We start from the raw sequence: 18,345 nt of genomic DNA, 5'->3' as shown, positions 1-18,345 counted from the left end.
GAAATGTAAACTTATTTTCAACAATCAATAATATTTATATATATTTATGTATTAAAATTTATTAAATATAATGTAATATATTATAATGTAAAATGTAATGCAATATAAAAATATAGGTAATATTAATTATAAAAGTTAATTTTATTTTTAAACAATTTTCTACTCTTTTTACTATTATTTCATTTTATTTATACAAAAAGTTATACATTACATTTTAATTACATATTTATTAATTTAACATTTAACTATATTTATTTTATCTATAATCTTATACTGTATATAATATCGAAATAATACATATTTAGTGCTACTATATATAAAAAACGCAATTATTTTTACTGAACTTAAACAAACAATATAATGTACATTTTAATAACTTGGGATTTACTTTCTTCCCTTTTATAATTTAAAATATAAATTCTCCACTATAAAATATTTTCTGCTATAAAATAATACAGTAAATACATATTAAATTATTTAAAACAATATTATCTCCGAAGTAATTAACTTTTATAATATACATATTCTACGCGATAAGACAGAAATAACAATGGCTCATCTTTATTATACAATTCCTCTGTTAACTTAATTTCAAGCTCGAATGCTTAGTCTAAGTATATATGTACATGTTGTTGATTGCACAATTGATTAAAACCGAGATTCAGTTAGCAAAAAACCTTTATTGTAATTGCATGATAAATGATTGTTCTGTTAATTTTATAACTTTACAAACAATTTACATTTTAACGTTATAAAACTTTTCAAAACAAACTCTGGCTCTCTATAGAATAGTATCACGATTTTAATGCACTTGCTGCAGGCAAAGCCTTGCTGTTCATCTTTCCACACACAATTATATAGACGAGATGAATAAAAATGTAGTTAATGCAAAATTTGTGGGCATTGGCGTTTGGTCAACAACTTATCATCTTTTTAAGACACTCTATAAATTCTTTTACATTACAGCTCAAATAATTTTCTGATGCATTGGCTTTACCATGCGCTGACGCCGTAATCTCATTATTATTTCTTTCAAGTCCATTAAGCGTATTCGAAGGCGTTGAAGCTGTCGTTTCTGAAGTTTAATAATATGGTTCTTATTCTTTAACATTTCTTGATTTTTTATAAGCTTTCTACGTAGTATTGCTGGAGATGCTGGAGAAGCATCATAATGATGATCATGAATTATTGAACTTATAATCCATGATCCAGTATTATTGGACATTGATAACTTGTCTACATTTTCTTCTGTAAAAAAAATTGAAATGATATTGAAAAAGATTATTTTATAATAATTACACTAATTCACACAATTTTTTTTAATTACTTTGAATATAGACGAAGTTTTTCTATATTTGATTCTTATCGAAAATGAGAAAGAATTAGTTTTTTATTTATTCCATTCAATTATATTTTTATTTTTTTAATTCTAAAACTTTTCAAAATTTTCAATATAAGAATATTAAATTTTGTATCTTTGTCGTCGTCGTTGATGACCAATGACCGACACAACACTTAACATGTTAACTACAAAGTTTTTGTAAGACAACAAATTTTTCACCTATGATAATGATTTCACATAGTCTTATAATTTATAATTTATATTAATACATAGTATATAATTTATCCTTATAGATTCTCCTAAATGTATATGCATGCACACATATACATACAGTACGCATTTTAATTGCCTATTTTGAATACTTGAAGAAAAATACACTAAAAAATATTTCAGACAAAAAGTTCATTTACTTTAAATGCACTACAAACAAACCTAAAGTGATACAAGGTCTGGTTTTTATGCACAACTCTCTTGCTTTTGCTAAATATCAAACAAACCATCTCATTTTAAGTTCCAACAGTGCATTAGTTCAACTATAGAAAGCATATCCAAGGTCTATATATATGGTATGTATTGATGGTTACAAACTAGAAATTGTACATGACTTCATTATAAGCAAAACATTTGCTATCACAGAAAAACTTGATATTTAATTTTTCATAACATGGCTCAAAAATAAGACTTTAAAACTTAAAAAATGCATTGTATGGATGATGAACAATATATTCATAATTTTCAATCAAAATTGCAAGGTAACATAACTTTTTTTTTATAAAACAATGTTAAATATTGTTAGAAAACCATTTTTTAAACATTTAACTTTAAATACCTTAAAATCTGACATGCTAGAATTTTTTGGTTTGTTGTAATAACACAATTTAGCATTTAAAGTTCTATAGGAAATACTTACTCCAGTTCGAAGTAATTTTTTGTTATTTTGTAAACTCGTGTTATCTTATTATGTTATTATATACCACTACTTTTATTGTTTATAATAAATAAAAATAGATATATTCTCATTTTAAATATATTCTCATTTATAGAAATATTACTGATATTTTGATCTAAGAAAAAAAATAAATTATGGAATTCTCTAACTTCTAATAAAACTAAAAATAAAAAATAGTTACCTGCTGAATGTATTTGATTTCTTAATTCATTGCAAGAAGCTTGTTGTACAGGGTTAAACTCATTATTATCATTAAAGTGTATCTTTTGATTAAATTCTGTCTCACAAAGAGGAACTGTTTCTGTTGATATAGTAATATAGTTATAAAGAATATAATTTTATTGAATTCTTATTTTAATGATTGAAAAGAAATTCATAGAGAATATAAAAATAAAGTTTTTACCTGACTTTATATTGCTAAAATATTCAACCTTGAATATTGTTGGAACACTTCCCTCTTTTAGCTTCAAATATTTTCCTATCTTGCGAAAACAAGTTTCTTCAAAATGTTCAGAGCATAAAAGACTGCTGCTGTTTGGAGTCCAATTCTTGATTCCAATATTATCAAGCCACTTTTTTAAAAGATCTGATTTGTCTACTGGGAACCTTAAGTTACACAATACAACATTATAATAAAATATTAGTAAATAATATTAAGTTACATGTATAATTATAAAAATTTTATAAATCTTACTTGAAAAAAGAATATCCTGATTTATATATACGCTTGCGTTTACAATATATACAGAAGGAATGGGGAGGATTATCAAAACGCGTTGGAATGCTGTTGGGTTTTAATCGTACTTTAAATGCTGAACGCTCAAAACAATCTTCTGTAAAATGGTTAGAGCATAAGATGGCCGAGTTTGTTGGTGTCCAATTTTTTGTAGGAAAATTATTTATCCACTGTTTTAAAAGACGTTGATCTTTAAGAGGAAACCTACAATTAATAAGAACACACGAAGTAACTATTAAATTTTATTATGTATTTTAGATCAAAGATAACCTTTAAGTTATAGAATTATATAAAGCAATGCAATACTCTTACTTGTGAAATGTTACTCTAGATTCATGAGTTCTTATAGTATTACAAAAGCAACATCGCCTCATTGTCACAAAAATTTTAAAGGAAAAACTTTTTACATAAACAATCTTATATTTCTCTTTTTACACTTTTTTCTAATTTTTCTAGATACTCCAACCAGGATACTAAACCATGGTGTAAAGAACATAAGGTGAGATAAACACACACTTTTGCATAACGCATAAAGGTAAGAACTCATGGGCGCGCCATTTGACGCGCGTGTCACGCGTCATTGGGGAAATAACTAGATTATAGTAACTTCTAGTACTACTACGTTTACACGGTTCAATTTACGTCGAAGTTATGACACCGATGTTATGAAAGTGGCCAATCACAGTCATTCCATTCTTCAAAGGAATAGCTATAGCGGGGAGCACAGACTTTTGCATAACGCATAAAGCATGTGCATAAGGAATTTCATTGGTCCATTTTCTTATGCATGAGTCAATGGACCAATCAAATTCTTTATGTATATGGTTTATGCGTTATGCAAAAGTCTGTGCTCCCCGCTTAAGATTGGCCAATTTCATAACATCGATGTATAACCACAGTATAACTACATACAGTAGCGACAGTAGTTCTTTGATGTCGGTGGACACCGATCACGTGACTGTCAGCCATGTGAGGGTTTTACGGACCTCTAAATTTAAACGAATCAAAAGACGTTGTAGTATTTCGCATATAATGCTATCCAATGCTATTACAGTTCGCTATATTCTTGGTTTTACAGCCAACGAATGCGCAGAACAAAAAAAATTTGTTTAGAAAGTGATGAAAACTGATCCCATTCTTTTTATAATTATGCCATTGTGCCACAGAGCAGTATGTAATATTTCTTTTTGATTTTACTTTATTATTTTCCATTATAGCACGTATAAGTTTAGCCAAATGTCTGACTAGCGGAGCTTCTACCGGCCGCCACTAGGAGCGCCACAGAGAAATCTTTGCATCGCCAATAGGGGAATGCGTGCATATGCATGAAACGGAACGCAGCCATTGAAAGAACAACCCAGGGCTAGAGTCCTAGATATCAGAGAAGCGCAACCGATGTTCCGCGTCCTGATTGGCGTGACTGTCTCAGCCAATCATGACAATCATTTATTGGTATTAAAAATGGCTAACTAATAGATGATTGGTGAATTTCATAGTTGTCTGTAAATGACGCCATTTTTAATACTTTTCTTAGTAGTTTTGCGATACCGACTTAAGCCTTGTGTCCACGATGCTAGAAATCGGTCCGACATCTCGGATGAAGAAAGAATTAGCAAATCACATTTGAACAATTTGGTCACATGACCAATGTAATTGATCAATTTTTCCTTCATCCGAGATCTCGGACCGATTTCTAGTATCGTGGACACAAGGCTTTAAGCCGGTTGCGCTTCTCTGATATCTAGGACTCTACCCAGGGCCTCCAAAATGGCCGTACCAGCGTTAGTAGCGCCTCTATAATATATTCCCCATGTAAATGAACTAAATGCATGGATGCATAAGTATGTACATACAACGTGTATAATTAATTATATATCCCATCAATATATCCTATTAATATTATTACCTTTGCGTGAAGACAGATGGAATAGCAGTCCTCTTCAATCTTCTAGATGATTTATGGGGGAGTATGTCACAATTGTAATAATCATTTTCTGTAAAATGATCACTACAAATTCTCGTTTCCTTATTAAGATTGATAGTATACCCTATGTGACAGTGTATACTATGTAACCATTTTTCTCGTCGTTCCGTATCTATCGGGAATCTAAGAATACATTATATTAATTTCACAATCTAAAATATATTTATATATAATAAAGTATAAAATATAACTATACTTCTTTCATAAGCTTACCTGTGAAATTGTCGTTGTTTAAATAAATAACAACGTTCAATCTTGCATACGCAGCAAGTACCACCCATATTCTTATTACTGAGAAGAAGAAGAAAGAGCAATCCTTGGCATGGGAGAGCCCTTAACTTTATCGAAGCCAATTCTTTGTTTGATTCCAAAGTGATCAAGCTTGCCTGGTCATGTAATAGACCGTGCGTTGTACTTTCAACTCATTTATATGAAACTTTTCTCGTTCTTTCTTTCGATCCCCTCTCTCAGAGTATATGGCTATACGCATGCGCGAAACGAGAGAGAACGAAAAGGCCCAAATGAGTACGTCCTTTTCTAGATAGAATTACTCCCATTCCTTCATGGTGTCGTCGCCTTTAACAATTTTTTTAAATAACTTCTAGCATTATCTTACGTTTAATTGTACGTTTTCCGTGATTAGGGTGCGGTCCCATCACGGAATTAGATACTAATTAACGCAATGCTGAATTGGTGGAACGCTTGTGATTGGTTGTGGCTTCATTCCGCTGTTTTCTGTTGCGCAAATTTATTTCTTTTGCGGATTCCGCCGTTCCTATAAAAACTAATAAAAACTAATTGTGTCGTTGTTGAGGCTGTTAAGCTGATATTACATGATTTTATACACAACGGTATATATGACAGGGATTTCATACTGTCTCCTGATGCTAAATAGCGCAGTGTAATTTGGAGCCGAGTCTCAGGTGAAATAGGATCGCGAATAAAATATTGTTTAGTAATAGTTGGTCCTACTATTTCTATTATACTAATAATGCTTTAAATATTGAGGGATTCTAAATGGATAATGGAATTCCAAAGTAATTCACATATTTTTCCGTATCTTCGGCCAACATTTCCTTAATAAGATTATCGCTTGCTCCTGTTGTTGCTATCTTCTTTCAACACTAAATATAAGTCGCACTCAAAATTGTCGTTTTCTTTCATTTTTAATTGCAATGTCGTATAAAATATATAATTTTGCAATTTTGCGGCGTAGTGTCTACTTTTGAAGTACACACATTTACATTGATTTAAAGACTTTAATAAGATACAAATAATTAAATACAACTTTTTCGACTACATAATTACGAATAATTGTTTATTTACGAGCGTATATTGACGTCACTGACGTACTTGTTTCTCAATTACGGAATTTCTGAATTTTGACGAATGTATAGATACATGTAGGTATTTGTGATTCCGATCCACAGGAGTTTAGTTTCCTATGTCCCATGGAGCGGAACTTGCGAATGCGCAATCAATGCAAGCCAATGACAAACGCTATTCTGGTAGATCTAATGAAAGTGATCTATTGGAAGACTCTTGTGATTTGTGTGTGTCAGCGCTAATTGCGCATTCCGGAAATTCCGCTTCATGGGATATAAGAAAATACTTTAGCGGAACGGAATCAGCGGGATGAAATCACGACCAATCACGAATGTTCCGCCAATTCCGCTAATTCCGCCAATTCCGCACCATGGGACCACATCCTAAGCCTTAAGCCATAAGAAATGGACGAATCATAATCGATTATTCTCCTCAAATTCGACTGTAATTAGTCAATTTCTTATGGCTTGAAGCTTAAAAAAACTACCTATTTATAGATCCGGAGTTAGATTAGCTTTCGACTCACTGACTTACTGCAAACTATCATCTCATTATAGACTCGGACTTTTACATGTAGATTTCAGCCTAAACGATATGAACGTTTGAATGTTTGTACATTCAAAATTGTTATTTTTACCTTTATTTTAGCATTATCTTTTATTGAGTATTTTCTTTCAACAATATTACCGAATGCGAGTATAGCATGGCATGATGGCACACAACGCACTAGTCTGTCATGCTCTAGATCTCTGGTATGATATCCCTAGTAGGAACCAAAATATTTACGCTTGTGTCTCCTCAGAAAAGGCCGGCAACTTCTCGAGATTATTCTTATCCACAAAAACACCTCTTGAAAATACCGTCGTTCGAAACCAGTATTAACTATATATGCCATATAAGTACTTGTAGCAATTGAATAATTAGCGTGCGCACCATAAGCATGTGAGAGAGGTGTAACATAAGACAGGCGTAAAGAGAACAACAAGATTATCTTGTAAACTACTATGATAATTATATAGACTTATCTGGTAAAACAGGAAATTATCCATATAATGATAAAATGATTATTGCTGGTAAATTTATTTTAAAATTTATACATGATGTGCTACATTAACTCACATTTATTAGAAACTACCTTCAAATCGAAGATAATAATGAAAAAATAATGTATAGAAATAAACTATACGTAGAGTATGATCACGAACGCGCTTAACCCATATTTATCTATACGAGATACAAAAAAGAATTAAGTCAATTATTCTTAGCTCTGATCCATTGCGTTTGCTTCGTTTACGTTACTGCCGGTACAGTCCTTTTGTATTATTTCGAAAAGCGGCAGCAGTTCTGGCGCAGCTTTTATCTGTCCGACAAATTCGCTCAACGATGGGTTTTTATCTGCAAATATATAAACAATATATAATTGTCATAAATTTTTCATATTGTATGTAAATTAAAATAATTGTGTTAGTTAATTTCGAACCTGATGAATACATAAATTTATAATTGAGCTACAAATTGTTTATTCAAAATTTTTACATTAAAAAAATTATCATAGAGCAAAGTGATCTAAATCGGACCTATTTACAGTTTTTGTTCTCTATAAGGTGTAAATAAAGTCCGATCATAAAACCAATGGTGCCGTTCGAAAGATCATTTATTTTTCTTCATTTTTGCTTCAGTAGATCATTTTGACGTATCTCTTACCTGTGTCGAACTATAATGAAAAATGTAAAAATGCATTTTCCGGTCCAAAAAGGAACCATGAGTTTCAAATTGGACCTCTCCTATTTTTATGAATTTTTAGATAGAATTTTAAAATATTTTAATTAATTTTTGTTAGTATTGAGTAAAAACGAGAAATTTAAGACTCAAAGATAAAAATACAGTTTATATTATTAAAATTAAAATAAATAAAAAATTCCATCAATCAGAGTCTGATGACACATGATATTTTATTGATTTAGTGTCCCTTAGACCAGATCTGGTCGGTCGATTATCAGTACTACAATCAGGGTGTGGCGAATCTTCTTTCTTTGATGAATTAGCTGGCTTACTCGTCTTTTTAGTGTTTTTTGTATAGATCTGATTTGGATATCCAAAGAGAGGTCCGATTTGGACACAGATTCTTTCAAACTATTAGAACAAATTTTACAATAAACCGCAAAAGTAATCACAAAATTCTTGAAATTTTTGAATTCTACACTCTTTAATTATCTTAAATCAGTTACCGTTCAAATTTTTAATATCTTTTAAATGATTTACAAGGATTTTCTCTTTAAAAAAAATTTTTGCATGACAGCCGAAAATACATATTTGCTTCTTTCTATGAATGTTATGATAGAATACTGCCAAAATGCTGTCACATGTTCAGTGTCTTATAAAGACTTTACATTATAAATAGCACACAAATCTGCTTAACTGTATTTATCTAAATTAAAAAGGTCCGATTTAGAACATTCTCCCCTATATTTATATCATATATTCATTCAAAATTTGAGTTTCTAAAATATTTATTCACAACAAAATATAAACTAATAAAAAAGAACTCCAATAAGCAATTGTTACCTATAACCGGCACTTTGAAAATTTTTATTTTTGTCGTTGTGTAATATTTAGAGATAAGAAGGAAAACTTAGAAATTTTGAAAAATATTTTAGTAAACAAAACATTTTTCATTTATATGAAATCTATTTGATATGACATATAATTCTATAGTCTTCATTTGAAATAACACAGATTTTTATATAATAAGTTTTTATTTAAGATAACATTATTTTTATCCTCAATTTGTTTAGCTATTTACCGAGCTGTGTCACTAGTCTTCCATTTGGCGTCATTGATAGAGGATTTCTCTGCTGATTTCATTATTTTTACAGATTTCTGTTTTCTCTTGTAAGCTTGCAAACTATGTACAGATAATACAGAGTACAAGTAAATACAAAAACAAAAATATTCGTAATTATATTCAAATTTTCATTTAAATGGAATGAAAAAGTATTTATTCGTTTCTTAATGAATAACAAAAGAGTGTATTTGAATTTACGTTTATTTATTTATTCGAATATTTAATGTATTCATCGGGCACACTAATTCGTTTATTAAATTCTAAATATCTTAAATAAATTCTCTCTTAATATATCATTTAATTTAAAAAATAAGATAATTAAAAGGCTCAGTTGAATAAATCAAAAGAAATAAATTGTCAATATGAGCCAACACAAGTTCAGTGTGTACTTTTTATACAATTTATTCGAAATGAATAATAAAACGTATACGTTTCGACCTACGGTTAAAGTCCTCTTCAGTACATATTAAATTAATCAAATTAATAATTAATAAATATTAAATTAATATTAATTTAATATGTACTGAAGAGGACCTTAATCATAGGTCGAAACGTATATATGTTGTAATATTAATTTCGAATAAATTGTATGAAAAATACACACTAAGAACTTGTGTTGGCTCATATTGGCAATTTGTTTATTTCTTTTCATTTAATTTAACTTTTCAAAACAATTCTATTTACCTGCATCAGAAATAGTTAATAATGCTGCAACAGCTCTCAGCGCAGATCGTTTCAATTCGTCTTGCTTCTCGTATTCTTGTTTTACAGAATTCGCCTTTACTTTCATTGTGCAAGTACTCTTCAGTGGCTCGACTAATCGCTCCAGCCCTATAAAACGAACGTTACAGAGTCAAGACTAGAATATTAAATAAATATTCTAAAATATAGCAAAAATAGAATTTTTCACGTAATTTTTCAAAATTTCAGAAATGTAAATTAAAAAATATATGTGTGTAATGTGTATATATAACATATATAAATATATAATAAAATATATAACATATATTTATAACATATATATATGGAAAGAAAAAGAAAAGGAAAAAGAAACGGCAAATAAGAAAAGAGATGAGGAATAAAGGAAGGCGAAGGAATCAGTAATAAAATAGGCTTAGGGTAGGTAAAGGATAGATGATTGGTGTTAAATGGGCTGTGGTTAAATCTAGTATTTACGAAGCTGTGATAATTTGATAATTTGTATAAGTAGAATAGGATATGATGAGATTTAATAGAATTGTGACTAGTCATAGGATAAGGATTAGGATAAGGATAGGATAGGATATTGGAAGTGTTACGTAAGATTGTATGGGTTATAAATGTTTTAGAAATATTGTAAACCAAGTCCCCTTCTTGGCTATTTTTGTAAAGCTGATGTGTAAATAAATACTACTATTTATAACGTGTATATATATATATATATATATATATAAAACATATATTTATAATATTAAAAAATATATACAGTGTTCTAGAATACTTAGCACTATTTTTATATGCAAATAGAGCGGAATAAACTGAATCGAAAAGTACTCTGCAACTTTTCAATTTTTGCAATAGTTTACGAGTTATTGATTATGAAAATATTAGCTCGGCGAGAGAGAAAGGGAGAAGGGAGTCTTTGCCCAAGGATAAAGATATATGCAGAGGTTGGATATTCCTGAGACAGATCTCATATATAGGATATTAAAAAAACAATTTGACATTTATATGATAGATAGTACACACTGTATTAATTAAAAAACTTTAGTGAAGATAAATATATTGTAATCTGAAATATTTTAAGATTTTTCAGAAAGAGAAATATTTATAAAACGTAAACAAGTTTTAGGTATTTTTTTTTAGAAACCTTTATAAACTTAAAATATAAAAAGTTGTTTAAAATAAGAATTTTTTTCACAGTACAAATAAATACAACAATCGTAAACAATATATACTCACTTTGCAAGACTGCAGTCGGACATAATTGTGCGAGTCGTGCAGTCATAAGATAAGTCAGCATTTTGATATCGTAATGATCCCTGAGACCATTCTCTACATGATTTAAAAACTCAAAGACATCCAGCCTATCGAGACATGAATCCAGTAAGGTGTACATACACTCAAATGCTGCCTTACGAAGATCCAATCCATCGTCTACCGTGTGTTTGAAAGGTCCCATCTCGACTTCTCTGATGAGTTCTTTCTGTAAGGCGGACGGTTTATTATATTATACAGTCTCAGTAATAGTGAGAAATCTTGTTGACTCAGATAGAAAATTAAATTTCCTTTTCTTACTAACCTTGATCTTAGTTTCCGTGTAAAGATGCGGCAGTACTACGTCTAAAAGATCCCTTATTAGCATAGGTTTATTGTGCGCAGCAGAATTAAACGCGACTAATGCTACCCTACGCACATTAAGATCAGGGTCTTCCAGAGCAACCAAAAAATTACCCATACATTGTTTCAACATGATATCGATCGGTTGTGGCTGTAAATATATAAAATATTAAACTAAGTGTGTGTGTGTGTGAGAGAGAGAGAGAGAGAGAGAGAAAGATGAATAGCTTGGTAATAAAACACTTGTTTATCAAGTAAAAAAACTTAGATGTAATATTTATTTCTGCAAAATCTCGCATATAATAAAAACATCTTGTGAATGAAGTTCAAGAAAACTTGAAAGTGAAAGAATTTTATTCTACTATAAGACACAAAAAGAAGAAAACAAAAAAACAAAAAAAACGAGTCCGAAATAATAAATAAACTTGATAATAAATCGTGGTAACTTATTCTTTAAAAGATTGAAAATTCAAAAATTTTTTTAAGAAAATGAAATAAATATACAATCATGTGTTATGGTTAAAGTACCTGATCAGAAATGGTAAATTTAACCGCTGTAACTGTCGTTGTTCTCATAAGAGCTGATGGTGATTTAAGCGATTCTTGCAGTCTTGGTAACAAAGTCGCAGGATCAATTAATGTCAGTTTACCAAGACATTCAGCCACGACGTTACGAGTACCTTCTTCCGCGCATTCACAATGCCTATATAAGAGCATCCAAATCGAAGGCACGAAATTTTGTAAGTGTGACACACCAGATGGACTAGCTGATTGACTTGTAATAATCTATAGAAAGAAATAATATTTAAAAAATGTTTCCATCTTCTTTAATAATATTTAGATTAGAATAAAGATTATAACTACACAAATGTTACCTCCTTCAATGAATGCAAAAGCAGGTATTGACGCTTGGGCTGTGCCTCAATCTCCTGAAGAATGAAAGGCAGGTATTCAGGAAGATTCCCAATTGCAATATTTCCTAGTGTGTAACTGGCCGCCGATTTAACCTCTTCCGAATGGGATGAGAACGAATTTAAAATTGTGTGTTTCAACGAATTGATTCCACTTAAATCTCTGTAAAAACATTATTTTGAAGACGAATCTTTTTCTCTTATAATATTGTTTGTTAGAAATAAGTTATAATCTTCTTACACATGTCTTCCTATTTCTCCTATGACCAACAAAGCAAATATGTGTTGCGCAACATTCTGAATATCTGATGGATTCTGAACGTCTTTTAACAATTGTTGTACAATACACTGAGCTTCATCATGCCATGGAATTGTCAGGGCGGCTGCACACTTTGCCAACGAATGATAAGCCTGCTTATGAAGTAGTGATGAAGTAACGGGGACGATTAACATTGAGAGAAGATCTCTGTATCCCAGATCTGGTAGATTCGCTTGAACTAAGGCTTGGAAAAACTCAAGCATTGAATTCAATGCAACTCCTGTTTGACAAACATTCAATTCAAATGTGCAAGCATAGTGAAATTTTTAATTTGTTTAATATTAAAATGAAGTATTTTACCTTGAAGAAGTGGCGATTTCACTAGAATGAGTATTTCTGGCAAGATATGTTCGGAAACTCTGGTCAGGGCAGTTGGATGTAATTTCGCTATGGTAGTGAGAAGATTTAGCGTTAACTGTGCAATGTGCAGATCTGACTCGTTTAGTAATGCAGGTAACTCCGTAGTAACCTGTAAATAAAAATTTAAATTAATGGATCCAGCGATTTTCTTTAAGTATTTATTCAATATATTTATTTAATTTATTTATTACATACATATATATATTACATATATATAAAATATTTTATTACCTTATCAAGTAAATCTGGGTGCAGAGCCGAGCTATAATTGCGTACCAATGTATCCAGAAGAGGAAGAGAAGAGAGTTTCAAAGCTCGCTGATTTTTCCTTAAGAAAGATCCAAGAATAGGTATTGCTTCTTCCTACAAAATACAGCAGCAGTTTGTAAAGAAAAATGTGCGTGATTTCTCAACGGTATACTTATTTTTTTATACATTTACCATGATCGGTTTTAAATCAACTCTCAGGGGAGATGCGGCTATGCAAGTTAGAGCCTTAACAGTAGTAAGCCTTGTTATCTCATTGCGTAACCTATCCAAAAAAATAGGCAGGCATACGTGTAATTTATCTGACAAAGTATCCCCGAAGTGCGCAAGGATCTGTCCCATACAGGCGATAGCCCTTTCCTTCACTTCTTGATCGATATCCGCCGTTTTGAGCCTCATTAAGGTACATTGATATATTTCATTCGACAACGAGGTGAAACCGCGATAGAATGGTTTGTCTGCAAATGTTAATCCATCATAAATATCATTTTAATATTCACAATCGCAAATAAAAATTGCATTGTAAAATAGCTCACCGTGAGGTCTGATAACTTGTACAAGTTGCTGTAATACGAGCAACGCTTCAGCAGCAATCTTGTAGAATGGATCTCCTACAGCTAGTATAATTGGAGGTGCCAAAATAGGCATGTGAATGTGGAACGCATCGGGTTGATGTGTTACTAGTAGCGTGTGCACAAAGGCTAAAGTGTCGATCTTCATATTCGAGGAGGAATTTTTATCTCCCAGGGAATACTGTATACCGGGAATTAGTGCTGGAATATGGTTAGTTAAAGCTCCAGGCAAAACAAGTACTAATTCTTTTAATAAAGAGAAGCAATCCTGTCTTGTTTTGATGCTCTTTTCTTTCATTTGACGATGAACTGCCTTCACTATTAGTGGTACTTGTTGTTGCAACAACGAAATAGGTCCATCGTCATCTTCCATTGCGTCAGGATCGAGTGCGACTCCGGTTGTTGATCTTGTTTGCCTCAATAAAGCAATATATGCGTGGAAAATGTCTGACTTGACATTTTCTTCTCTTTCTAAAATTACATTATAATGAACTTAATTAATTTGAGTGAAAATAAAATATTATAGTAAATTTCATTAATTCTGAATAATAAATAAGATTTCTTGATTAAGTATAGATACTTTCTTTACATCTTTTGTATTTTTTTAAACAAATTTCAGAATCCCATACGCGCGATACTTGCCTTTAAACCTGGCAATTAATGCAGGAGAAACGACTTTGTAAAGATCTGATAATAACTCCCTCCTGCTAGATACAACCGCCTCTAGACATTTTGCAGCTGCTCTACGAACTTTCCAACTCATATCATCATCGTCGGAATATTCGTCTTCTGCATCTTCATCTCCATCTTCTTCTACCTCCATTGCGATACCTTCTCCATCAGAAAAATCGTTGACATCATCGTCATAATTATAGTTTGGATCGTATGTAATATATATTAGGCAGATCTCTATAATCTAAAAAATCAAAAACTTTCCATTAAATTATGTGTAAAATATATAAACGCCCTGTAATGAATAAAATGACTTCAAATTATATACCTTATTTATGTGCGGTGTAATTTCTTTCGGACATCTATAAACAAAAGATTCAAAAGCCTGCAAACAATACTCTCTCAATTCATCATCATCCTCGTTACTATATTGAACAATCAATGGCATAACGCGTTGTATTTGCTCGCCAAATCTGTGACCTGCTTGTCGGCTGCAATAAATTTAGACAAGTCAATGGTAATTTATTCTCTTCATCAATTATTCACATACTATGGGTTTGTTTTTTGTTCCTACACTAATTCAGACAGTGCAGGAACAAAAAATAGATAAAATATAATGCAAATTGTCTACTGACCAGATAGAAGCAATACACTGGATATAGGTACGTATTACATTCTTCGCCGTTTGAGTTTGAAGACCCTCAAGAAGATGATCCAGCAATTTATTATATAAATAATTGTTGCTGGACGTCAACAGATGACTCAACGCTACTATAGTGCGTTTACGGACTGCTTGTCGCGGCGAGGAGAGTTGCGGTAGTAGCGCAGACAAAATTATAGGATGAAACGTGACTAGCAGAGCGCCAAATCGAGATAATAAGTCAGCTACAATGTCGAGAGCTTCTAATTGTACAGATACATCTTCTTGCTAAAAATGCATTACATACATTATACATATACATTATTAACTAGAAATATTAAAATTTGCAGCGAAAGAATCAGATAAAGATCAATTACTTTTTCAATAGCACTGCTTAATTTGTTTGTAACACGTCTACAAACATTTGCAACTAATGCACTAGAACCCACAGGAAGCTCGGAAATAACAGTCTTCAAGCCAATGCTGGAGATATCACGTAGCTGCTCTTTGTCCGAGACCATATTGGTACATAAAGCATCCACAATAGTTTCCACCTGGTAGTCCTTTACTTTATTGACTAATGGACCCAAACTGAAAAAATTGAATTGTAAAATTAGATAAAGAATCCCTCAAAGCAAAATAAATATGCATAACACTTTATGCTTTTCTTCACTCTCTTATCTATATACATATTATCTCATAAATATGTTCTCATTGGTATTTAGTTTAAAACTCTCACGGTACAGTAAGATTTGATATCATATATAATATATTAATAATTTATGCTGTTATTAGGTAAAGAAATTAATACAAAAAATTAATGTATACAAAATACTTTGATTTATTACTTCAAAAGTTACATAATTGAAAAGTGATTTTCGAGTTATTGTAATGAATTAATTAAGTAAACATTAGTCTATCAATCATTAAAAGTTAAACTAAGAGAAAATGGTTAAAATCATTACAATTTGGAAAGAATGATTTTAAAAAACCATCAACTCAAAAAAGATGATTGTTTACTGGTTGTAAACAAAAACAAAAATGGCAACGATTATGTTGAGATTGTATTACTTTTGCCAATATTATCTGATCAGTCAATAATTTTATGTCAAGTTAAAAAAATTTTTTCTATTTTTCAGAAAATTTATTTTTTGTGTTACTTTTAAAGTAAGAGATATATAGAATTATATATATATATAAATATATATATTAAGAATTATTTTGGTAAGATATTTAAATAAAGGAATCTACCATTTAACAGCAAGATTCTGCACTTCTCCATTTTTATCTTCCAATAACTTAAGAAGCATTTTTACAACTTTGCGTTCAGAATCATCATCCAGTTTAATGCTGTCTTTCTGTAGTTCACTCATCAAATCATTAGTTGCCATAAATCTGAAGTCCTTATCACTGGATGTCATCTGCAAAAAGAATACAAATACCATTATATTATAAAAACAAAAAACAAGGAATATACAGAGTGTACATAATGGAAACACATGATACATTTAATCATAAAATTAGAAATATTAATCTATAATGTACAATATTACGAAAAATCAACAAAGATAAGATTTAGTATCCAAACAATTAATACAATTAGAGATAAATATATAAGCTTTTGAGATAGATCATTCTATCCACGCTTGCGCAACTTGAATGTTGATGAAATCAGTCAAAAAGTCTAGTTTTTTTTTTGTACAATGTTACAACTGATGGAAGATTAGAATGTCTTTATTCATAGATTTTATGGCATATTGCTTATCACATAACATAACATAGGGCTTATTTTTCTATAGCCAGTACAAAGATGAAACAATCTTCCCTATTCAAACAAATAAAAGAAACTTGATTAGAACTAAAGATAAATTAAAAGTAAACAAATTTATACTTTAAAATCGATAAATATATGTGTATCACTTTCCCTATTTTTTTTTTTAAAGAAAGTTATGAATCATTTTAATGGTTAATTATTTTTTGTACAGATCCAATTTATTTAATAAATTCTATCAGAGAGAAAGAGAGAGAGAGAGAGAGAGAGAGAGAGAGAGAGAGAGAGAGAGAGAGAGAGAGAGTGTGAATCGATTGAAGATTCAATCTTTTATGTTTATATAAGTATTATATATAGCACATAATAATAGGCATATTCTTATTAGCTAAACTTTTTATACTTCTTGTTTATCTTTCCTCTTTTGTCTCTAAAATGGAGAATAAAGGAAGAAAGATAAATTGTGCAAGAGGTTCAGTTATAAAACAGGTTTATTATTGTAATATAATATTATAACCATTGTTCCCTATTATTAGAATGTGAAAAGATAAATGTATCTGCTCAAATAAACAAAAAAAATTATGCCTTGATTAGGAAGAAACATACGAACAAAAATATACTCCAAAATCAATACATATATGTGTATTATATTACTTCCTCTATCTTTTTAATAGTTATGAACCATTTTAAACTTTAGAAGGCCAAAGAACTTTTTTACGAAAATTTTGGGGTCTAAGAAAACATATGTCTGTTTGACATTTGATCGGATGTAAGATACGATTGGTTTTGAGAATAATATATTTCGCGACTCCCATGTAAAGGTTAACGGCTAATTATTCTTCTGTGAAGTAAAGATAAATGCGAGGTTATGTTGCAAAAAAGGGAGAGATACCATGATGAAATAAGACTTTACGAGCAGGACATTTCCTCGATGTAGCTGTCAGTACATTGTCAATGCCATTTATTACCTTTTCCAGTAGATTTGCTATTTGATAGGACACACTAGCCATGATTACGAAGTCCTTTCACAGCCGGTTAGACGACGACGACGACAGCGGCGATCGAGCGGACGATCCCGAGATACGACCCCGGAGGGGATGCCGAGTGGCGGGTGTCTTGCAACGAAAAAAAGAAAGGAAAAACAAACCGGAATGTGCCCGGTGACACGGTGTACGCGGAAGCCAAACCCGCGTAAAGTCGAGGGAACCGAATCAACCAAGGTATAAGAGCGGCACTTTTGTTTTCTTTTTCTCCTCTTTTTTTCTCTCTCTCTCACTCCTTCCTCCTTTTTACTACGATCCTGCTATCAGCAGCATCTCCAGCACGATCATCGGT

At 31.0% G+C, this 18,345-nt stretch overlaps 2 protein-coding genes across 3 annotated transcripts; both read right to left on the bottom strand.

Moving 5' to 3' along the window:
- Positions 1–636: 636 nt before the first annotated feature.
- Positions 637–3,449, bottom strand: LOC108779693 (THAP domain-containing protein 1). Its single transcript, XM_018547154.1, has 5 exons — positions 3,340–3,449; positions 2,986–3,231; positions 2,695–2,897; positions 2,473–2,592; positions 637–1,248 (listed from the first exon to the last, which is right to left on the bottom strand). The coding sequence occupies exons 1-5, from the start codon at positions 3,399–3,401 to the stop codon at positions 968–970; spliced, it is 912 nt and encodes a 303-aa protein (XP_018402656.1). The 5' UTR covers positions 3,402–3,449; the 3' UTR covers positions 637–967.
- A 3,963-nt stretch (positions 3,450–7,412) lies between these two features.
- On the bottom strand, positions 7,413–18,020 carry Cand1 (Cullin-associated and neddylation-dissociated 1). Of its 2 annotated transcripts, XR_001940876.1 has the most exons (18): positions 17,979–18,020; positions 16,494–16,663; positions 15,620–15,833; positions 15,238–15,530; positions 14,931–15,093; positions 14,573–14,846; positions 13,895–14,401; positions 13,533–13,816; positions 13,323–13,454; positions 13,032–13,200; positions 12,654–12,951; positions 12,377–12,575; positions 12,030–12,287; positions 11,464–11,652; positions 11,124–11,367; positions 9,867–10,013; positions 9,141–9,242; positions 7,657–7,732 (listed from the first exon to the last, which is right to left on the bottom strand). XR_001940876.1 is itself a non-coding variant. In XM_018547137.1 (17 exons), the coding sequence occupies exons 1-17, from the start codon at positions 18,018–18,020 to the stop codon at positions 7,599–7,601; spliced, it is 3,717 nt and encodes a 1,238-aa protein (XP_018402639.1). In that variant the 3' UTR covers positions 7,413–7,598. The 2 variants fall into 2 exon arrangements, 1 of the variants encoding a protein (XP_018402639.1); XM_018547137.1 differs by lacking the exon at positions 9,141–9,242 and having other exon boundaries at positions 7,413–7,732.
- Positions 18,021–18,345: the final 325 nt, after the last annotated feature.

Source organism: Cyphomyrmex costatus, unplaced genomic scaffold, assembly GCF_001594065.2.
Source record: "Cyphomyrmex costatus isolate MS0001 unplaced genomic scaffold, Ccosl1.0 scaffold61, whole genome shotgun sequence".
NCBI lineage: Eukaryota > Metazoa > Arthropoda > Insecta > Hymenoptera > Formicidae > Cyphomyrmex > Cyphomyrmex costatus.
Note: the sequence above shows the minus strand (reverse complement) of the source record. Positions and strands in the feature narration are given on the sequence as shown.

Excerpts from the sequence above, each read along its gene's own strand:
- LOC108779693 (XM_018547154.1), bottom strand. The coding sequence starts at position 3,401 with ATGAGGCGATGTTGCTTTTGTAATACTATAAGAACTCATGAATCTAGA. Across the intron at positions 3,232-3,339 it reads TCTAGAGTAACATTTCACAA|GTTTCCTCTTAAAGATCAAC; the intron begins GTAAGAGTATTG and ends TATTAATTGTAG. Across the intron at positions 2,898-2,985 it reads TCAGGATATTCTTTTTTCAA|GTTCCCAGTAGACAAATCAG; the intron begins GTAAGATTTATA and ends GTGTAACTTAAG.
- Cand1 (XM_018547137.1), bottom strand. The coding sequence starts at position 18,020 with ATGGCTAGTGTGTCCTATCAAATAGCAAATCTACTGGAAAAG. Across the intron at positions 12,952-13,031 it reads GAAATCGCCACTTCTTCAAG|GAGTTGCATTGAATTCAATG; the intron begins GTAAAATACTTC and ends TTTGTCAAACAG. Across the intron at positions 7,733-9,866 it reads ATTAACTATTTCTGATGCAG|ATAAAAACCCATCGTTGAGC; the intron begins GTAAATAGAATT and ends ATATATTTGCAG.